The 23,730-nt window shown below is 42.8% G+C and overlaps 1 protein-coding gene across 2 annotated transcripts; it reads left to right on the forward strand.

The window, feature by feature from the left end:
• The first annotated feature begins 3,243 nt into the window (after window positions 1-3,243).
• Window positions 3,244-21,835, forward strand: LOC116991376 (myelin protein zero-like protein 2). 2 transcript variants are annotated; one of them, XM_033049984.1, is made up of 6 exons: window positions 3,244-3,450; window positions 14,286-14,452; window positions 16,395-16,605; window positions 17,795-17,975; window positions 19,064-19,145; window positions 20,622-21,835. In XM_033049984.1, the coding sequence occupies exons 1-5, from the start codon at window positions 3,399-3,401 to the stop codon at window positions 19,134-19,136; spliced, it is 684 nt and encodes a 227-aa protein (XP_032905875.1). In that variant the 5' UTR covers window positions 3,244-3,398; the 3' UTR covers window positions 19,137-19,145; window positions 20,622-21,835. The 2 variants fall into 2 exon arrangements, with proteins under 2 accessions (XP_032905875.1, XP_032905874.1); XM_033049983.1 differs by lacking the exon at window positions 19,064-19,145 and having other exon boundaries at window positions 3,247-3,450.
• The last annotated feature ends 1,895 nt before the right edge of the window (window positions 21,836-23,730 follow it).

Raw genomic sequence — 23,730 nt, forward strand, 5'->3', positions numbered from 1 at the left:
CTGTGGTGAATCTGTAAAATTGATAAGAGCTGTTGGAGACACGTCGCATTTCTGAGGAAGTAGAGGCATTGCTGTGCTATCTTGGCTGTAAAGTCAATGTGTCAATGGGTTGGACTAGTACAAACTGTCGGCGATATTTGCACCTCGGAACTTGAAGCTCATGTGAATCTCCATTTCAGCACCATTCTAATGATTAGTGTGTGTACTCCACCCACTTTCTCAAATCAATGTTTTGTTGACATTGAGGGAGAGGTTGGTATATTGACGTCATGGAACTCAGCTCACTATCTTCTTCCTGTACTCCTTCTCATGTTGTTTGAAATCTGGCCCACTTCTACTACAGTAACACTCTGTATTCTGAAAGCCCGTGGCTGGTGCTGACTCTGTGTTTGGGGTTCCTTGCAATTAGATTGCGAGTCATACAGCATTGAAACAAGACTCTTCGGGCCATTGAGCCGACAATCTACAGTTTTCCATACATTTTATTCTCTCCCGATTCTCATCAACTTCCGTCACATTCTAACCCTCACCCACACACTGAGGGGCAATTTACAAAGGAAAATTAACCTACCGAGCCACACAGCCTTTGGGATGTGGGGGGAAACAGGGAAGCCTCATGCGGTCACAGGGAGAGCGTGCAAACTTCACACAGACAGAGGCTAAGGTCAGGATTGAAACCCAGGTCTCCAATGCTGTGAGGCAGCAGCTCTACTGACTGCTCCACTGTGCCACCCCTTTTGGTTACTTAAACAGAAATAAAATACAATAAATCATTAAAAAATATGTGAATGGGTAGGAATGGATCACTTGACCCTTCCAGCCGGGCCTATCATTCATTAGGAAGACTGATTGATTTTATCGTTTGATCAATTGATCGATCGATTGTTGATCTGATTGTGAGATGAACTCTACCTTTGGTAACCTTTCACCCTCTTGCCTGTCAGGACCAGTTCTCGTTCTCCTTTTAATAACACACTCCCATGTCAATGCAGGTTGCAACCGGGCAAACCCTACTCCCACTGTATTTAAAGGCTGAAAAGTAAGTGCATGTCGAAACACGCAGCGGGTAAATCAGCATCAGTGGAGAGAGATTAATGGAATTAGTGTTACAGGTTTAGGACCTTTCATTAGATGCAGTTTCCTCTGTGAAGACATTCAGAATAATGGTTTAATTTCTCTGCCATTTCTTTATTTCCCCCAATGCAACTTTCCTTCCTTCAGACAGTAAGAGACCACATTAAGCTTTACTGATCTTTTCCTTTCATGAGTCAAGAGTCAAGTGTTTTATAGTCATCGGTCAATATGAGGGCGGCACAGTCATGCAGCAGTAAAGTTGCTGCCTCAAAGTGCCTGACACCCGGGTTTGATCCTGACAATGGGTGCTGTCTGTATGGAGTCTGCACGAGTGCTCCGGTTTCCTCCCACACTGCAAAGACATACAGTTTTGTAAGTTATTTGGCTTCTGGTAATTCAAAATTGTCCCTAGTGTGTCTGATAGTGCTAGTGTATGGGGTGATCGCTGGTCGGCATGGACTCGGTGGCCGAAGGATACATACAATGTATCTCTTAAGTATAAATGTCCCAAATATGAACAATGACATTTTTACTTCCATTCTGTTAACACGAAGAGAAATCAATATTGATACCGCTGGGTTGTAAGCTGCCCAAGCAAAATGTGAGGTGCTGTTCCTCCAATTTGAGTTTGGCCTCACTCTGAAAGTGGAGGAGGCCCAGGAAAGAAAGGTCAGTGTGGGAATGGGAAGGGGATTTAACGTGATTGGCAACCGGGAGCTCACGTAGGCCAAGGCGGACTGAGCGAAGGTGTTCAGCGAAACGATCGCCCAGTCTGTGCTTGTTCTCATATCTCTTTCCCTGACTCTCAGTCTAAAGAAGGGTCTCAACCCGAAGTGTCGCCCATTCCTTCTCTCCAGCGATGCTGCCTGTCCTGCTGAGTTACTCCAGCTTTTTGTGTCAATCTACTATTTTATTTATTGTTCAAGAAGGAACTGCAAATGCTGGAAAATCGAAGGTACACAAAAAGGCTGGAAAAACTCAACAGGTGCAGCAGCATCTATGGAGCCATTCTGAAGAAGGGTTTCTGCCCGAAACGTTGCCTATTTCCTTCCAGTCTGAAGAAGGGTTTCGGCCCGAAACGTTGCCTATTTCCTTCGCTCCATGGATGCTGCTGCACCCGCTGAGTTTCTCCAGCCTTTTTGTGTACCTACTATTTTATTTAGTTAGCTATGGGTAGATCAAATTTCCTGTTGGGTTTTCAAAAAAAGTATATATGTTATAAACGCTGTGCTAATTATAAATCATAGTCATACATTATAATGTCATTTTCCCAATCTACCACAGACAAGTCATTCCTCATAACTTTGTGGTTTGTTTTGTTTCCATTTAAGGTCTCAGTTTTAGATTAAAGTCGCTACAACATGCCCTCTGGCGCCGCGGTGTGGCGATCTCCAGGCGCAGTCTCCTGCGGTGAGGCCAGGTGGTGTTGCATTTAGGACAGTCCTATGGGGAATAGCTGAGGGCCCCACTATAAGCGTCTCTCTGTGGGGGGAATGCACTCGCCCTGTTGCATTCGTGTTGCTGTTGTCCGTCGCTGCTGTTGGAAGGAAACTACAAACTGATATCCAAAATATACATGTTTATCCACCACAAAAAAGGAACATTGCACTCTAATGTTTGGCCAAGTAATTGACCTACAATTGTCCGTGTGAATTGGATGTCGCGTTTATAATGGTGGCCACTGTTCAGTATCTCAGATGATGTAAAGTGCTGGAAAAGTCCCGAAATCCTGACAGTAGCTCCATAAATGCAAGTGCAATTATAAATAAATATATATGCACACACACACATACTTTATTCACATGTATTTTTTCGTTTCTAGCGCTTCACCGCCTCCTTACTTTCAGTCTGAAGAAGGGTCTCGACCCGAAAAGTCACCCATCCTTTTTCTCCAGAGATGCTGCCTGACCCGCTGAGTTGCAGCAACATTTTGTCTCTTATCTTTGCAATAAACCAGCATCTGCATTTCTTTGTTTCTATACTTTAAAATAAAAACACGGTTGCCTGATTCACATTTGCCAGTCGTGTAAATATATGCCACACAACATCAAATTTCCAAACAAAATATTGTTTGAATTCGGGGAATCCTCGAAAACTGCGATGGAGCTAAAAAAAAAAAAAACTTTCTTGGAACTGCTCGGCGAGGATCGGTGTCGCTGTTTTAAGGGACTTGCCCCGCCTCCCATTCCTTTGTTGCTGGGCTCCGGATCCGCGACTTGTTCTCCCGCCCGGAGGTTCCCGGTCTCGACCTCTATCCTCCGCCTCGACGTTCACATTACACCCAGAGGATAATAAACCCACAGCCAAGGTGGATCTACGTGTCGATGTGGCCCCATATCTTGTCGTGGACTGTGTTAGCGGCGGCGATACTCGCAGGTAAGTCGTCTCGGACTGGGACACGGTTGCTCGGGAAATCCTTCTACACCCCCGTCCCCTCAATCCCTGACAATTTAGGGTCTCCTGGTCAATCAATGACCATCAAAGGTTTTTTTCTAAACGCGGTGTGGCAGGTTGTACAGTAGGTTTCGTTGGCTGGGATGTAGGGCGTAAGAGTGATTTTGTTTTAAAGGTTCAATGCTTCGTCTTGTTACACGTTTGGAATACAAAGCATCAAACCCCGTTCCATTTAAACTCTGTCCCACTCACTACCAGATATAAACTTGCAGTGAATAGGGTTGCAGAATATTGGACTTGTGTGTGGAAGGCATTGAAATCTCGGCCGTACAAAGTCCTGCAGATAAACCTGTCCGCAGCATTCCATAGGGACAACCATCTCTGCTCGGTTCTCACATACAATAGACTGGAGAGCCAGCCTACCGATTTACATTGTGGGTCGGCCATGATGCAAGTTAATGGCAGGACAGGTTGAATGGCCTTTTTCAATACCCCTTGTGTTTTAATTACTCCTGGATGTGAGGACTTGGCTGAGTTAAAGTGGAGTGTAGAACAAACAAAACAAAAACACCCCACCCCCACACACACACAAAATTGCTGAAACCACTCTGCATTTGTGGGAACTTGAGAATCAGTTAATGTTTCAGATCCGAAGTTGAAGACACAATGAATTGCAGATGCTGGGATCGTGAGCAAAACGCAAAGTGCTGGAGTAACTCAGCGGGTCACTCAGTCCGTAGAAGGGTCCTGACCCAAAACTGCGCTCCCCCTTCCCTCCTGAGATGCCGTCTGACCCGCTGAGTTACTCCATTCAGCGCTTTGTGTTTTAATGGGGACATTGAAGCCGTGTGGTGTGGTGGGGTCGGGCTATTGTGGAGATGGGTGAATGAAGAACAGAGCCACCTGTGTGAGATTGAGCGAACCGGGAAGCGTTGGATTAACAGCGGGCCAGGCAGCATCTTTGGAGGGTAATACCTTGTACCTTGTAGTCATTTACTTCCGAAGAGTCCAGCTGGACAATTTTATACTGGACATTTTTTTACATTTACCAAGCCAATTAACCTACAAACCTGTACGTCTTTGGAGTGTGGGAGGAAACCGAAGTTCTCGGATAAAACCCACACAGATCACGAGGAGAACGTACAAACTCCGTACAGACAGCACCCGTAGTCGGGATCGAACCCGGCTCTCCGGCGCTGCATTTTTGCTGTAAGGCAGCAACTCTACCGCTGCGCCGGATATACAATGTTTCCGGTTGGAACCCTTCTTCTGACTGATTGAGTTGACAGTAACAGATGTTGAGATTTATTTGGGACACTGCCAATGGGTGGAGATGGTGCAGTTAGCCTGTGGTGAGTGTGATGAGTGGAAACACAGGCTGAAGCCTCACCCTGTAGAGCAATGAATATGAGGATTCCAATTCCTAATCTCATCACACCTTATGACTAACACTGTTGTAAAACCAGAAATGCCTGAAAGACTCCATGCTCCGATGAAAAGTTCTCACACCTGAAGTTTTTTGTTCCACCAATGCTGCCTGATCTGCTGTAATGTTCTGCCACTTACACTTTTTATTTCAGACTTCCAGCATCTGCACAATGTAAGCATTTTATCTCAGTGTTTTTTGTTTAGAGATACAGCGCAGGAACAGGCCCTTCAGCCCACTGAGTCCGCACCGTCCAGCGATCCCCGCACATTAACACTATCCGACACATACTTGGGACAATTTACACTTGTACCGAAGCCAATTAACCCACATACCTGTATGTCTTTGAGGTGTGGGAGGAAACCGAAGATCTTGGAGGAAACCCACGTAGGTCAATGGGAGAATGTGTAAACTCCGTAAAGACAGCACCCATAATCAGGATCGAACACAGTAATTACATGCAAGCACTGTAAGGTAGCAACTCTACTGCTGCTCCACCATCCTGCCCCATGGATTTTTTTTTTTTTTTTAATATATTTTTTTATTAAAGATAATCAATTACAATGCTTCAAACAACTTTATATCAAATTAATTCAATTTGCATTAAGTAAAACACTAGTAATACTTATCTACTATTTTTTTAGAAATAATGATAGAGAAAGAATAGAACAGTTATAAATCATTAAGAGAGTGATTAAATAATAATTTGATTATATATAAGAAAGAAAAGAGAAACGGAAAAAAAAAAAAAAAAAAAAATTTGAGTAACCACAATATGTATTATTAATAACACTACTACAAGTGATAGTATCAATAAAGACATATATGTTAATTCCAATATAAAATGAATTATTCTCACCAAATCCCGCAGGGTGCACGCCGAGCTGTGTTGCCAAGAACAGCTACTTCTCTAAATACTGTATATATGGAGACCATATCTGTTCAAAAGAATTATACTTGTCCAGTAGGACAAATCTAATTCTTTCCAGATGTAACGTCTCCATCATCTCTGTTGCCCACATTTTGGTTGTGGGGGATAATGTTCCCTTCCAAAATTTCAATATGATTTTTTTCCCAATTATCAAACAGTAATCAAAGAAATTTCTTTGATTTACTGTAAGTGATAGATGTAAATCCGGAATTCCAAATATTATTAGCTTTGGGTTAGGGTCCAATTTAACTTTGATGACTTCAGAAATAACTTTAAAAATTTCTGTCCAGTAATAATTCAATTTAGGACATGTAACGAAACTATGTATTAAATTTGCCTCTGCTTTCTTGCACTTATCACAAATAGCGGAGAGATTCGGAAAAATACTATTTAATTTAGTTTTCGAATAGTGTAACCTATATAATACTTTAAATTGTATCAGTATATGTCTGGCGTTTAATGAACACCGGTGTATTCGTTGTAGACTTTCTTCCCAGTTTTCTTTTGTTATAGCCAATCCCATTTCATTTTCCCATGCTTGACGATATGTTTCCGTTATTGGATTCTCCTTATCCAAAATGATGTTATATATATAGGCTATTAATTTTTCTGTATTTGGATGTAAATTAAACAGTTCGTCTAACAATCCTGCTTCTTTATTTTTATAATCTTGTGTATTGGATTTAATATAATCTCTAATTTGTAAATACCTAAACAAATGTTGTGGAGACAATCCATAAATATCTTGTAACTCCTGGAATAAAAGAAATTTTCCTTTTCTATAAAGGTGTTCTATCCTTGTAATTCCTAAATCATCCCATTGTTTAAACCCCCCATCTAATATAGCAGGTTTAAACGATGGATTATTCATAATTGGTAATCTAAATGAGAGATTATCCAAATGTAGAGTCTTAACTATTTGTTTCCAAATACGTCTATTATTATATATTATTAGGTTGTCTTTATAATATTTTTTATGTACTTCCGTTGGTGCAAAAATTATCGAACCTACATTGAAAGGTAGACAGTCTTCCTTTTCTATATTTAACCATGTCGGTTCATGATCCATATTTACCCACCAGAAATTCATATTCTTAATCTGAACAGCCCAGAAATAATATAAAAAGTTTGGAAGTGCTAATCCTCCATTTATCTTAGCTTTGCATAGATGTTTTTTATTTATTCTGTGATTTTTATAATCCCAAATAAAACTATTGACAATATTATCAATTTTTTAAAAAAAAGTTTTCGGAAGAAAAAAAGGAATAGCCTGAAACAAATATAACAACTGCGGTAGAAATACCATCTTTATGGCACTTATTCTACCAATCATGGATATAGGAAGTGTTTTCCAATATAAAATATTTTTTCTAAGTTTATCTAATAGTTGAGGATAGTTGGATTTTATTAATGAGTTATGAGTTTTAGTTACGTTAATCCCTAAATATTTAAGTTTGTCTGTAACTACTTTTAATGGGTATTGTTGTAATGTATTTAGATTTATTCCTGTTATTGGCATAATCTCGCTTTTATCCCAATTAATCCTATACCCAGAAAATGCACCAAACTTAGTTATAATGTTTAGCAGGTTGGGAATACTAATTTCCGGTTTTGTAATGTAAATCAAAACATCATCTGCATATAAAGAAATTTTATTAATTGTTGTATCAGTATTATAGCCATATATTTCAGGTTCAGATCTAATTTTTTCCGCCAATGGTTCTATCACCAATGCGAACAATAAGGGTGATAACGGACATCCCTGTCTGCATCCCCTAGAGAGTTTGAATTTGGCTGATAAAATTTGGTTAGTCAAAATTCTTGCCATAGGATTCGAGTATAAAATTCTTACCCATTTACAAAATCTATCCCCCAATTGAAACTTTTCCATTATATTAAATAAATACATCCATTCCACCTGATCAAACGCTTTTTCTGCAATGCCCCATGGATTTTGAATGCACCCAATCCCTGGTGGGACCTCAAACCCTGAGCAGGGAAGGAAGACCAGACCAGTACTCCGACTGCGAAGAGGATGTGTGAGTTCCAAATAAAGTGAGGGTGTGATTCCATTTGAATGTGATCCCAGCAGTAGAATGGTTTATTGTTGATCATGGTCTACATATTAAACTGTAGGTTTATTGGTGCTCCACTCCCTTTCTTGCTGGACATATACAGGAAGAGATGTATCAACAGAGCCATCTCCATCATCAAAGACCCCTACCACCCATCGCATCACATATTCTCCATCCTGCCATCTGGGAAGAGGTACAGGAGCATTAGCTGCAAAACCAGCAGGATGCTCCTCAGCTTCTTCCCGCAGGCTATAAGACTGATAAACGGACTTAGCCCCCTGCCAAAGTATCGCGCACCAACCATCAACCTGGACACACTGCAGCAGCTGTCGATCGGAACGCCTGTTGATGTTTAGTAGAGAGTAGAGTGTTTAATTTAATTTGTTCATGATATATGTTTTTTATTTCTAGTTATTTGTTGTTATTTGTACTGCACACTGAATGGACACTGGTTGAGCAACGTTTTTTTGTTTCCTCTGGGTATGTGAGTACTCAGGAAAATGACAATAAAGATATACTGATACTGAAACTGTGTTGTTTAATAGGCTAATCAGTGCACTTACCTTCTGGTTGTAGAATCATAGAGTCTTACTGTGTGGAAACAGACCCTTCAGCCCAACTTGACCACACCGGCCAACATGTCCCATCCACACTAGTCCCACCTGCTTGCTTTTGTTCCATATCCCTCTAAACCTGTCCTATCCATGCACCTGACTAAAACATTCTTAGTTGATAAAAAGTATACAGAGATACAGCATGAAAACAGGCCCTTCGACCCACCACGTCCTTGCTGACCATCAACCATCTATTTACACTAATCCTCATCTCATCAACTTCATCCAGATTCTATCACTCAGCTGCACACTATGGCCAATTTGTAACAGCAGCCAATTAACCTACTAACCTGCACAAGTTTGCAATATGGGTGGAAACCGGAGCATCCACACGGACACAGGAAGAACTTGCAAACCCCACACAGGCAGAACCCAAGGCTAGGATTGAACCTGAGTCACTAGCGCTATGAAGCAGCTAGCTTCACCACTGGTCTTACTAGCTGCACCACTGTACCACCACAGATGCTATCAACAGCCTTGTGGTCTTGTTCATCACCATCTGTATATGTGATTCATAGCCTTGTCCCACATTCTTCCAGAATGGGTGTTAAGCAACAAAGATATTGCCCTTGGTTGAAAATATCTCACAATAGTAACATGAGTGGATAATTGTGGTTATTTATTGTATTTCACTGGACCAACCTCAGACGTGCAAGCACTTGATTTTAAACAGAGAAGTTGTCATTTGTGGGTTTGCACCAGTAGTTAAGATTTTCTATCCGATAGTCACAAAGGACAACTGGTCAACTCTCTCTCCCAGACCGAACATGTAGGAGACTGCAGGGTCTTCTCCTGTTCCTGTGAGGAGTGGCCTTTGGATAAGTTTGAAGGGATGTGTGACCATTGGCTGTTGCTCCAACTTGATTTAGGCAGGGTATGTTATTTGAGAACAAGGAGTTGGTGTAATGACACCGGTCAGAACGCAGAGTTCCATGGTATTTGGGCCACTTGTGACTTGCAGTTGATCTGGAACAAATAACACTTGAGAGAAAAGGACAAGTGATGAACCTCACGACATGAAAGTGTAATGTTAGTTTGGCAAACATTAAATGTGTGCTTGAGCAGTAAATACTTCAATGCAGTGGGACTGTACAATGGAAGGCAGTGAGAAGGACTTGGCCGCTCAAAATTGTACATCACTGATGATGGCATCTGGGCAAGTGGGATGAGTAATTGTAGAACATCTTTTAGGACCATGATGGTCTCTAAGTGCTTTAAAAGCAGATCTCTTTGAAGTTCTGGACCAGCCATGTGACCCTTGACCACCGCCCCCAGCTGATCTGTTCATGACCTCCTCCATTTCTCCTGCTGATCCCATAATTAATTTCACTTCAGTCCAAACATTCATCCATCTGGCTCGAGTAAACTCAATTGAATTGGCCTCTGCAGTTTTCTGGGGCAGGGGAGGGGAGGGGTAGAGAAATGTAGAGATGGCATTCCTCCTTCTATTCGTCTTAAGTGACTGATTCCTTATCCTGAAACTGTATCCACTACTTCAAATCTTACTCCCAACCCCCACTCAAAGTAGGAGAAGCAACCTCACAGTAGCCAACTTGCCAGTCCCTCTGTGGGATTTGAATGTTTTTAAGAGAACACTAGTCATTCTTAAACTTTAGGCCGAGTTTAGGCCGATTCTGCTCAAGCTTTCCCTGTAGAACAACTCACTCTTTCCAGGGATTAATTCAGCGAATCCATGATTTCCTCTTCTAATGCTTGATTCAAACTCACTAAAGCCCCATGCAGTTTAACAATACTTTGCTACTCAATTTGTGCTGTCAAGGCCAACATCCTATTTGCCTTCTGAGCTGCCCTCTGTTCCTGCATTCTAAGTGTTGTTATTTACACATGGAAATCCAGTTTGGTTTGAACACCCTATACAGCCCTGTCATTGCTGACAAGTCAATGTAAATGTCATTAGTTTCAAATTTTTGTTTGTTAGTTACTAACCTTAATAATTAGTTGCTACTCTCTCTTCTGTCCCCAAATGTATTTTACTTACAACTCATATCATTAAAAAAATCTCTTGCTTTCTTTTCATCCTATCATGAGGGTAACCTGTCTCCACACGTTATAAGCTTTTGACAAAAGTCTGCCCACTTAATTCCTTGGCAGACTCTTAGTCCTCATGAGAACCACCTACCTTTGTTCTTTTGGAAACTTGAATTCTTTACTATTGTCCTTTGCATTTAATTTGCAGAATATAAAGAGTTGAAGCCTTGGCACTGATCCCCGAGTCATCCCACTAGTTATAGCTTGTGAGCATGATAACTTGTCTTTTCTTGTTTTCTTGAATAGCGTTGCAAGTACAGCAAGCTCTGCAAGTCATCAGCGCTTAAATATTGAGTCATCGGTTATGGTGATGTTGATTGTGAAATCAATATTGCATAAAAGAGCAGGGAGAAAATCTTGCACATTCTTCAAAATTGTGCAATAAGATCCTTTGCTTCTACCCGAGAAGAAGACCTGTTTCGGGGGTCATGCAGAGGACTGCCCTTTAGTGAAACACTCCCCCAGTATCATGTCGAAGCGTTCAAACCTATAGAGTGAGACTTGAACACATAACTTTCAGACTCTGAGATGAGAACTTTATCGATGAGGCATGGTTGCCATGTTGACATTTCTTTTCAATGAATCTACAGGATTGAAGTCAGGAACCACAAATGTGGTGGTTAAATTTACAGGTAAACATCTGCTGATAAAACCTTTGTCCACCTGTCTTTACAAACTGCAAAGTTAAATAATGTAAAGGCATTGGGATTACTCCTTGAACCCATGAAGAGCCTTGTGAGGGACCATGTTGTGTTGGTTGTTAACAGTGCCTATGCTCGGGATTGACTTTCAGGATTTAACTTAGTTTTGTAAGTGTTGAAAACACATTTTGGGGGAAAATAAGAGAGGAGGAATAAATTATTGAGGTAAGGAACTAACAAACAATAATGTAGAACTAATAGCAATTACATAGAATTTACAGCAAGAGCAGAATTACATCGGGTGGAGTTGCCCTATCAGCAAATCTTTTGTATTTGTTTCGCACATGTTTAATTAAACCCTATTAAATTGAACCTATGAATTGAATAGGTTCATTGAATTGAATTGAAGATTGAGATTAAATTGAACATCAATCACACCTTGTGTTAATGAGTCCCAGATAACAGACTGAAGGTGCTGGGAGATTGGCCATCAATGAAAATGGCTTGGGTACAACTGGTTGGTTGGAATACAACTAAATGAGAACAATATATAGAAACCAAAAACGTCACCTATCCATGTTCCCCAGGGATTCTGCCTGACCTGCTGATTTACTCTAGCACTTTGTATTGTTTAAATGAGAACAATACTGCAGAGTGTGGTTTATAGGAGCAGGGTTGCGAGAGAACCATATGGTCAAGTGTAAATTGGGGAGTTCCAGGGGAAAAATATCGTATCAAATCACATTTACTCTTTGATCAAGTTGCTCATTGCTAAATAACATGATCAGTGAATGCGATGCGTTTTAGTGAAGAACTGCAGTTAATATTAAGGCATTTGGAATCCTTGGGTTATGGAAGAAAATACACTTCAGGAAGAAATGGGAATCAATTGAAGTGACAAGGGACTGGTAATCATGCTGTTGAGGGTTGGGGATGAAGGAGGATCTGTCATTGATGAGGAAAACTGGGTGGTTCAAAAGAGGAAACGAAAATATTGTGATAAGTGATGGAGGACAATAGACAATAGGTGCAGGAGTAGGCCATTCGGCCCTTCGAACCAGCACCACCATTCAATGTGATCATGGCTGATCATCCCCAATCAGTAGTCCACTCCTGCCTTCTCCCCATATCCCCTGACTCCGTTATCTTTAAGAGCCCTATTGAGCTCTCTCTTGAAAGTATCCAGGTTCGATCCTGACTACGGGTGTTAGCTGTACGGAGTTTGTTCGTTCTCCCCGTAACCTGTGTGGGTTTTTCCCATGATCTCCAGTGTCCTCCCACACTCCAAAGACGTACAGGTTGTAGGTTAATTGGCTTTGGTAAAATTGTAAATTGTCCCTAGTGTGTGTAGGGTGGTGTTAATGTGCGGGGATCGCTGGTCGGCGCAGACTCAGTGGACCAAAGGGCCTGTTTCCGCGCTGTATCTCTAAACTAAACTAATCTAAACTAAAAACACCACAATGCTGAAAATTAAACTTCCATGATTCACTTGGATTTGACTTGATAGTTCTTGCCACAAAAAAAAAGTTTCGAAAAGACAAAGATGAAATAAATTGGGCTGCTGTGTTAAATTGAACTGTTTTCACATTCAGACTTATTTTTCACATTCTTGAGATCTGGGCAGTGTCGTTGGGGAAATATTTATTACCCAACCTGAATTGTTTAGGGGGAGAGAGGCCAGTCTGCCAACTCATGTTCTGAAGAAGGATCTCGACCTGAAACGTCATTCATTCCTTCTCTCCAGAGATGCTGCCTGTCCCGCTGAGTTACTCTAGCTTTTTGTTTCGATCATGTTCGCTCGAATCACTGCCAGCGCTGTACCCAGTCCTGTTTAACAAGTGTGCTTTTGTGTGGTGGAGGAGTTGCAATGAGTTATTAATCACAGTCTTTCCATCTCTCATTAATAGTTTGTGTATCAACAGCTGTTAGTCTGGATAAGTCTCAGTTCAGGGAGTAGCTTGCAAACTGGGGTCTTGCCTGTTGGTAGCTGAAGTCAAGGGGATGATGCTGGGTTTGGACCAGGGCCCTGGCTGCTCTCTCTGCACTTGAAGCCGTGCGAGGAAATTTCCCCGCTATCTTGACCAGTCAATATCACAATGGCACATGGTCTGCTGATTATCTTACTGCTGTTTATGGGCCCTACAATGAGGAACTTGATAAGAATTTCATTGTTCTGCGTTGGTACATATGACAATTAAACACATGATTCTTGAAGAGAGTCAGAGTGCGGTTGCCCATGCCAACCAACATGCCCCAGCTACACTAGTCTCAACTACTTGCATTTGGCCCATATTCCTCTCATCCTATCCGATCTCTATACCAGTCTAAAAGCTTTTTTAAACTTTGTGACGGTACCTGCCTCAACGACCTTCTTCGGCAGCTCGTTCCATATACCTACACCTTGCACTTCTCTGTATTAAACACCCTCAACCATTCCTCAGCCCGCCTGCCCAACCGATCAAGACCCTGCTGCAATTTTTGACAAGCATCTTCACAGCCAACAATACCACCAACATTGTCATGGAATAGAACATTATTCTGTCAGAATATTTGCTTTTGTGCAGTTTTTCGAAGTGGGAATTAAAGAGTAGGAGACAGCAATGTGGGAGAGCAGAAATAAGTCAGAACAGGGGACTTTATTATGTTTCTAAATAGTGCCTGTGGTTAGTTGCGTGATGGAGTTTGTGACTGGGCTATGGGCTATATTTGGAGATAGACTAAGGGAGGCTCCTTCCAGCTGTGCAGCACCTGCTAAATGGGGGAAGCATCATGTCCTCTGAAGAAATGCCCAATGTACCCTGTGTAGCAAAATGGTTACTTCTGCATAAATGATATGCCTGTGTTTAAAAATGTCAAGGAAGTATTGACGGCAGTCGAGATTTGAGCCATGTTTCTGTGCAAAGTTCAGTAAAGTTAATATTCACACAGTGCATTAACAGTGTGTAAATGTTGGGCACACAGGCTCTGTGCAGTTGTACAATCAGTAACCCTCACCCTGTTTCAATAGTGACCTTATACGCAGCGAGCATTTGCTAACCTTGCTGAATGGTGATGAGGGGCAGTGATTTGTTTCCCATGCAGGTATTGGCAATGTTGCTGGGGTCCGCGTCTACACAGGAGGCAATGTTGAGGCTCGGAACGGCACGGAGTACCGGCTGAAGTGTACCTTTCAGTCCACCCATCCTGTCGGGAAACAGACCTCAGTCACTTGGTCCTTCCGACCCGAAAACGGTGGCACTGAGGAAGTTGTGAGTATCAGGAGGGGAGTTCCAGCATGTTGGAGAGAGGTGGGAATGTTCCCCTCAGGCTGGGAATGTTAACAATATAACATTGCAAGCCTAGTGCTAATAAAAAGATGTCCTACATACAAGTCCAACACCGATTTTCTGGCAACTGGTGGTCTGGCGCTCCCCCCCCCCCCCCCCCCCTTTAATCCGGACGAACCTCCCCCACCCCCGGCACAGAATTGCCCCAGAAAATGTGCCCATGTTGGGTGAAGGGGTTTGATAATGACCTCATCGGGACTTCCGCACCGATCAGCAGGTCACATTTGCCCCCTGAGGCCTAGACTGCGGAACTCCGATCTGGCCAGAGTCGGCAGATCCAGTCCCATGGCCGACTTTGTGGGCCGGCATCTCCCAAGGTCGTGACCTCTGTTGGCCCGGCAAAACGGATAATCCCGAAAGGCTCTGGAGCCAAGAGTGCCGGAAAATCGGAGGTGGGCCTGTAATATAAGTGTCAACAAGTGTCTCTATTCCACACGGCAGCTCAGACCCATTTACTTGCAAAATACCCTATGCGCCATGAAATTCCAAGGAGGTTTTATCAACACAGATGCCTTGCTGTGAATAAATCCTCCATTGGGACACCCAATTAGAACAGACATTTAATTCAGCTGTGTTTATAGTTTTAAAGCCACAGTGCAGCAGATGCACTTCATCGGTTATGGACTTTGGGAAGCCCAGAGGTTATGAAAAGTGCTATAGAAATGTAGATATAGTCTGTAAGACCCTCAGGTCTGTTTCTGTCCCAAAGAGCACAGAAACGTGGAATTCTCCTGAGAGACCTAGAACAGTTCTCCCCTGCAGGCTGTGGGTCAACGGCACTGAGTGCAGACATGGACAAAAATCCTGGGAATTGGGAAAGGAAGGGACCTGTCTCCTGACTTCCAGCCGGTGATCCCTGGTCAGTGACTCGCTGTAGAAGTGAAGACCCCTCCTTGTTATCAATGGAAGACGACACATAGTCGAGCCACTGTGCTCATGTCTAGCCATACACAGAGGGTGTGAACTTCTGCAGCGGGATATCCAGAAGCTGAGGAATTCTATCCACATTGACAACCATCTCAGAAGAGAAAGGGCATAAAGGGGATATACTGTCTCCGACTACATTCTATCTCTGTCCCGCCCTCTCCCCTGACATCAGTCTGAAGAAGGGTCTCGACCCGAAACGTCACCCATTCCTTCTCTCCAGAGATGCTACCTCACCCGCTGAGTAACTCCAACATTTTGTGTCTACCAAGGGATATACTAGATGGCTCTAGGGTGGGAAAACCATTGTTACATGGGGAAATAATGTTCAAGTCCTGGAGTGGAAGGAAACGACAGGCCCATTCAAATTTTTATGAACAGGTTTGAAGGGAAAAATAAGTTTTTATTTATTCATTTTCTGAGAATATTCTCTGGCAAGGCCAGCATTGAAGTTAAACCACATGGAAACAGGTCAGTTGGCCCAACTCATACACTCCAAACAAAACATCTTCCTGAGATTGTCCTATTTGCCTGCATTTGGTCCAATATCCCTCCAAATCTTTCCAATCCAGAAATCAATTGAAATATTTGTTCATGTTGAATTCTACCCACCCCTACCACTTCCTCTGGCAGCTTGTTCCATACACACACCATTCTCTATGTCGAAAACCTGCCTCTTGGGCCCCCTTTAAATCTTCCCCCTCTCACCTTATATTACGCCCTCTATTTTTCGACTCTGCTACCTGACTGTGAGAATCCAACATCTATGTCTCTCATGCTTTTATAAATCATTATAAGATTATCACTCAACTTTCTTTGGACCAGACGAAATAATATCAACCTATTTAGTCTGTCCACACAACTCGAGCAAAGCTTGCTCTCCACTGTGCTGGTGGACAGACTGCCCGCTGAGTGCATAACCTTCTCTTTCTCTCCGTAGGTCATGTATTATCAAGAGCAACCGTATGCGTCTGCAGGGGGACGGTTTAAGGGACGGGTGGTGTGGTCTGGGAACATTTGGAAAAAAGATGTGTCGATTACCATCACGGACCTACGCTTCACGGACAATGGGACGTTCATGTGCTCCGTGCTGAATCCCCCTGACGTGGACCTGATCGTTGGTGAAGTCAGACTTGCAGTTGTGGAAAAAGGTTTGTGTTAAGGTGTTGTGGCCTGGGTCTGATCCCAATGTAACGTAGTGTCATACGGCATAGAAACAGGCCCTTTGGCCCAACATGCCGGACAAGATGCCCCATCAAAGCTAATCCCATTTGTCCACCTTTGTCCCTCTAAACGTTTCCTATCCATGTACCTGTCCAAATGTTGTAATTGTACCTGCCTTAACTAATTGCTCTTCCAACTTGTGCCATTTACCCACCGCCTTCTGTGTGAAAATGTTTCCCCTCGGGTTGCTATTAACTTTAGGTGCTTGAGTTTACAGTTCATTTCAAGTTATTTTAATTTATTGCTTTCCTTCATTGCAAAGAAAAGCAGATAAAGGGATTAATCAGTATCCAGTCGGTGAGGTAATGGGGGAGGAAGCAGATGAATGTGAAAGGAATCTCCCATTCATCTCGTCATGCCAACCCTAACCCTTCCATGGAGGAACATTGCTTGGCTAAGGTGTACTTCCAAGCACGTCTCATTTTGACCAAAATAAGACATGCAAGAAGGTTTTAGGGACTATGTAAAGCACAAACTAAACAGTTTCAAGAGAAACCAGCCGGCAGCAATCACATGAGATAACTTTAAAGCTGATTAAGATAAGTCTGTTTAGTTAACATATGGTAATAGCATATTCCAGATTCCTGTCACATTCTGCATACATTTTTTTTTTCCCGTTACTTATTTTTCTTCCCATTAATTTCATGTGTATGATTGATGTATGGAGAGAAGGCAGGTACGGGATACTGAGTTGGATGATCAGCCATGATCATATTGAATGGCGGTGCAGGCTCGAAGGGCCGAATGGCCTACTCCTGCACCTAATTTCTATGTTTCTATGTTTCTATGTTTCTATGTACAGTCACACACCCGCTTCTGCCCTTTGTCACTTTATATACTTGCATCAAATCTACACTTGGCTTTCACTAAAGCAAGGAGTCCCAGTCTCTCATCTGTCCATGTAACCACCACAGTGCAACATCCTGGGAATGTCTGTCTTTAATCTTTGCTGGACCCTCCTCGAATAGTACGAACATACTTTAAAAAAAAAACTGGTGCGTCTAAATGCTGATAAATCCAGAGGGTTGGGATTGAGTTTGGGAACGTGAGCTGTGTGTGGTAAGGAATTCGCTGTAAATTGGTGACGTCTTTCTCCCACTGCTCTCGGCCCTGCAGTCACCTACTCAGAGATGGTGATCTTGGGCATTGTGATCGGAGGAGCAACGGGGCTGGTGGTCCTGATCGTCATCTGTATGGTCACGGTCCAGCTTTGCAGGAGGAGGAGGGAGGACTTGAGTGTGGAAGAGGTGGAGGCGGATCTACGGAGGGACGAACGAGGATACGAGAGCAAAGATGGGTAAGGAGCTACACTCTGCCCCTCCCTGTAGAGGGACATGCTGCCCCACAGTCTACAGGTAAGGCTCTTCCTGCTTTGACTTTTCAACAGCCACTGCACCAGCCCAGCAGCCACACTTGGTTTTGGACTTTAAGCCAGAATATGAGATCAGTTATCTCTCCCAATCTCCCTCTCGCTCGTTCTCTTGTCTTCACTCTTTCCCCGCCTCCCTCTTTCTGCCACCTCACCCTACCACGCCTTCCTCCCCTCGTTCCCATTCTTTCCACTGCTTATTCCCAAATTTCTTCACTGCTTACCCATCCACGAGGGAACAGAAATACCAAGGCCCCATTCCAACTGCTGTGTTAAAACTCGACAAACCAATGGGCAAGAATCACCAGCATAAAGATCGGCCAATGTTTTGTGGTTCAGTCTCGGTGTGGACTAATACTCAGTTGTTGGGTGTCCTCCACATGCCATCACTTAAAAAGATGTCCCAGATTTAGGTCTGTATTCTTTGGAGTTTAGAAGAATGATAGGGTGATCTTATTGAAACATATGTATAAGGCCTTATTGGGGCATGACGGGTCATATGTTTTCATGAGTCGATGGGTCTCAAGTGGCAGGACAAGATAAGGGGATGGTCATTTAAAAACCAAGGTGGGTTTCTCTCGTCTCTCAGAAGGCAGTGCATTCCTGAGCCCAATGAATAGTGGAGGCTGGATCATTAGAAGCAATTAAGATAGGTGTAGATACATCTATGAAAGATCAAGAATTGAAGTCCATGTGGATCTGGCAATGGAAAATTGAGACCCAAGGTAGATCATGGATCATTGAATCATGGATAGACACAAAATGTTGGAGTAACTTAGCGGGACAGGCGGCATAATGCTGCCTGCCCCGCTGAGCTACTCCAGCATTTTGTGTCTATCTTCGGCTTACAACAGCATCTGCAGTTCCTTTCTATCCTATATTGTTCTTATTTCATGTCCGTGAACTTACTGGGCCCCGCATCCTGGTCCTTGAGTCTAAACTACCAATGACACAGATCACGGGCTGATCCTCTCGAGCTCCTCCTCCCTTACCTTCCCTCTGTATTCTTTTAACAGTATGGAAATGAGGAAGTTCAATGGTGAGGTGCTGAGTCTGACTGAAGAGGCCGAGTCAGCAAGGGTTTCCTGAAGACTGAAGGTACCTGACTCAGCAGTTTGTTGTCCTTTATATTAAAGAAACAATAGTCCCATGACCAAGCATCATCTTCCCCTCCAGCTCCCTCATGAGCCCTGCCTCAGTTTATAGTACCGAGAAGTTCACATCCCACTCCTGAGACTTAACCCAGTGCAGTAACATGGGAATCTGCATTGTCAGAGAAGCCACTAATGGGCTACTTCATTATCTCCCAAACAGCAATGAGGAGGAATTGGGATTTGGATAAGAAGTTAAATTGTAATTGCTTTTGTTCCCTGCCCTTTCAAATCCATGTAAAAGAGTCTACTATTTTAAAGAAAGGAGGTGTTCCTGGCTGAGTGAAGGGGCAATATTTGTTTTCCCTCAACTAACGTCACTAAAACAAACAATCTGATGGTTTGCTGCTGTACTTCCTACAGTGACTACGCTTGCAAGTGCTGTTTTGGAAGCGGAAGCATTCTGCAAGGTCAAGTCATTGTAAGATACTATAGAAATGCATGACTTCCTTTGCTAACCTCACAGCCCCACCTGCACCCCCACCTCTCGCACACAGCCCCGTGTTTACCTGTCCAAGTGCTGGCATTTGTGCAGAATGATCTTATGCCCCTGTCCCACTTAGGAAACCTGAACGGAAACCTCTGGAGATATTGCGCCCCACCCAAGGTTTCCGTGCGGTTCCTGGAGGTTTTTGTCAGTCTCCCTACCTGCTCCACTACCTGCAACCTCCGGGAACCGCACGGAAACCTTGGGTGGGGCGCAAAGTCTCCAGAGGTTTCCGTTCAGGTTTCCTAAGTGGGACAGGGGCATTATTTAGTGATCAAGAGAGTACCCTTGGCACTGTGTTTCCTCACCTTGCCAATCCTTAATGCTTTTCCTCACCACGGCCTCATTCAATTACCACGTGTTTTTTTAGGACTGCGATCCCACGTGTGATGGGAATACCACTGTTTGCGCCAGTTGAATGGCTTGGGTGGAAAAAGCGTGCAGGTTGTGGGTGGGTGATGGGGAGTGTGTGGGGGGGGGGGGGGGGGGGGGGGGGGGAAGAGAGGCGTCAGTCACAGAGAAATTATTTCTATCCTGCCGAATCCATGATTTATTATTAATGCCTTTGACTACATTTTTACCTTTGAAACTCAAGGCTGTTCTCCTTAAAAGTGCAAGCAATTTTCCATAAGGGGATTTGACCTGGACCAAGATCCAAAGTGTCGAGCAGTCAAAGAGCTTCAATGACGACACCAATTTTCACTAACCAACCCCTACTACTTTTGAGTTGGTGCTCTCTCCATGGAGAAGATGCTCCTGCACTATGGGTGTCCTGGGATTTAGATTTAGTGACTGGCTGGCATATTGTTCAGGAAACTGGGAGATTCTGGTGATCTCAGATATTTGGCACACTTGAGTGTGGTGGTCAAACAACAAATGTAACTGCAACCATGGACCGTCCTTGTTTGGTAAAACAGTGTTCTTCACTTTTTCCAGGTCTGTCGCAGAACAAAGTTTAATTTTAACAAGAGAAGAAGCAAGATTTTAAAGTAAACTTCATGTCGGCCACCTTTTATAGGGGGAACATTTCAGACTATTTTCCTTGTGCTGTTCAGCACATCACGCTTGTTGCTGAGGGTGTTGTATTAAAAAGAGAGCTGCACTTGAGCCCAGGCAACACCACCAGTCTGTTGCAGGCGGCTCGAGTCACAGGTAGCTGAGACCTGAGACCTAATAGCAGAAATCTATTGTTAAACCTGGAGTGTCCATCGAGAACAATCCAGGGAATAGGAACATAATAGTTATATCACTGGAATATTGATTCAAAGAATTTGAGTTCATATCTCAACAATGAAATTTGAGAATTGAAATTTTTTTAAAATCTGATTTTGATGAAAGGAACTCCCGAACTGCCGGATATTTGCAACGGTTCAATTAATTTACTAATGGCTGTGGAACAAAGGAAAATGCCATCCTTTCACCACACTGGTTCTTTATGTGACTCCACCTCAATGTGATTCATTCTTAAATGTGCTCTGATTTAGTTACTCAGTGGTGTCAAAGGCTGCTTCCCAGACATCAGTGTTCCCAAAGGAAAATCTACCGCCTTCACCGGACATCTAAGGATGGACAATGAATGCCTGCTTTGTTCGACAACATTGAATTGATGATACGGCTCCAGATTGGGAGATTCTCCACCACAATCAATACACACCACAAAGCAGCCTCACTTCCATTATCTGCTCCATTCCATTTCCTTCATTTTATTTACTTCCATGCTCTCCCAGAGCCCATAAATTGCTGAGTTTTGAGTCGCAGGCAACTGATTACAGAAGCTCTTCAAATGCTTCCTCGACCAACATGACCCAAAACTAGCCACGTGTTTGCGCCTGAGCTCCCGGTACCTCACCAAGACTATAATCAGAGTTATTTAACAGAATGTCCAATGTCTCTTAAAATGATTTTTATTTTAAAGAGATCCAGGATTTCTAGTTGAGGGGGAGATAAGTGTTCATAGTTGAGTATCTGTTAGTGATCTGTAAATATTCAAATGTTATATATGAAAGCAAACTTGAATATTTTTTCAATTACTTTAAAGATGTATAGATTTATACTTAATTGTTGATGACTTTGATATATATCATGTAAAATGTATTTTCACATTTGCAATTGCATAAAATAAAACCATTAACACTGAGTTATATTTTAAAGCAAGTTCATAGTTTTTGGTTTTCTCCGACAGGAACTATCTTCAGTTGATTTATCTTCCATCCACACCCAGAAGTTTGAATCAATTCATGGCACCAGTAATGATCGAGAGCAGACTGTTTGATCAAAATTCCAGAGGGGAAATGAACACAGAATGTATATTTACAAGGCACTGCCTGAAAGGATAGCGGGAGCAGATTTTCACTGGGAAAATGCCTGTAAAGGAACTATATATGGGAGAAACACAAATTAGCAACGGTTTGGCTAGATGTTCAACGTCAGCCCAAAATGCTTCTTCCTGTGCTGTGTGATTCAAGTGTAGAATGGGGTCAGGCGGGGCTGTGTCATCGCACTTCTGTTTTCAAGTTTACTCATTACAATGTTGAAACAGGGAACTGCAGATGCAGGTTTACAAAAAAGGACGCAAAGTGCTGGAGTAACTCACCAGGTCCGGCCTGACCCACTGAGTTACTCCATCACTTTGTGTCCTTTTTGCTGCACACAGCAAGATTTCACAAAACAAAATTACTAAGATAAATGAAATAAAAGATTGTGTGCTTTAGTGATGTTGGCTGAGGATAACATGTTACAGACGCAGTGTGGAGAAAATTTAATCTGCAAAATTGTGTCATGGATTATTTTGCATCTGTCTCAGTGATGGTACTGAGATGTTATTAGATAACAGTGATGTTATCTAATTAATGTCCAATCCCATGGATACCACTTCTGAAGGTGTGGCAATGCCTTGTAATGGCTCACCAATTGTTCAGTGCCTGTAGAGTACTACACTAAATGTGTGATTAATGCAATGCTGTTCTAAGTTTAATGTAAATTGAGGAAATGAACAGATCATGAAATAGGCGTATGCATTTTCTACAATGCGTTTTAGACAAGGGAACAGGCTGGATTAATGAGAACTGAAACAAAAATGAGTTAACAATTAGACAGTAAGTTATTATTCTGTAAATAATGGCAACGAGATAATGGCATGACATTTCAATTGGCAGGGATAAGAGATATAAATCAAGGTTTTAATCTTTGAATCGCTGAAAGATTAAAAAAATTAACTGAATTTCTTAATTCTTATTAGTTAGGCATGAAATGGTCAATTTCAGTGGCAATAGCACTATCCCTGTGTACAGGGGCAGTCCAGGGTACAGTCCAGTGCAGGAAGATCCCTAGACGGACGGTCAAAGTGGCGCAGCGGTAGAGTTGCTGCCTTACAGCGCTTGCAGCACCGGAGACCCTGGTTCAATCCCGACTACAGGTACTGTCTGTACCGAGTTTGTACGTTCTCCCCGTGACCGTGTGGGTTTTCTCCGAGATCTTCGGTTTCCTCCCACACTCCAAAGTTGTACAGGTTTGTAGTTTAATTAGCTTGGTGTATGTGTAAATTGTCCCTTGTGTGTGTGTAGGATAGTGTTAATGTGAGGGGATTGCTGGTCGGTGCGGTCTCGGTGGGCCGAAGGGCCTGTTTCCGCGCTGTATCTCTAAACTAAAGATCTACCGAGCTGGCCTAATCCATTATACATCAGCAGCATTTTCCAAATAGTGACCCGACAACTCAGCTCCACCCTAACAATGTTGTTTTTACTGCTTTGCTGTTTCACAAAGTAGGTATCATATTTCTGGAAGATTAAATATATGCAGCACGCCAGTCATTGGGCAGTCGTGCTTTACGTTCCCACAAGGCATTTTCTGCTCCTCCCCATACGCAAACTTTTACAACAATCTGCCAATGGGATTAGAATAGAAACTCCCATGGAGTTTTCCTTCAAATTATCTTGGCATCGTGAAGAATTTCCCCCAGGGCCTGGGTAAGAAGTAGTTTTAGAATCAACCCAGGGAAGATTTCTGGTAGCGGAGGATAAATAGAGCCATTTAGGGAGGGAGCAGA

This window comes from Amblyraja radiata, chromosome 33 (genome assembly GCF_010909765.2).
Source record: "Amblyraja radiata isolate CabotCenter1 chromosome 33, sAmbRad1.1.pri, whole genome shotgun sequence".
NCBI lineage: Eukaryota > Metazoa > Chordata > Chondrichthyes > Rajiformes > Rajidae > Amblyraja > Amblyraja radiata.

Coding starts and splice junctions, on each gene's coding strand:
- LOC116991376 (XM_033049984.1), top strand. CDS start 3,399: ATGTGGCCCCATATCTTGTCGTGGACTGTGTTAGCGGCGGCGATACTC. Junction 16,606..17,794: donor ACTTGCAGTTGTGGAAAAAG/GTTTGTGTTAAG, acceptor TCGGCCCTGCAG/TCACCTACTCAGAGATGGTG. Junction 17,976..19,063: donor GGATACGAGAGCAAAGATGG/GTAAGGAGCTAC, acceptor TTCTTTTAACAG/TATGGAAATGAGGAAGTTCA.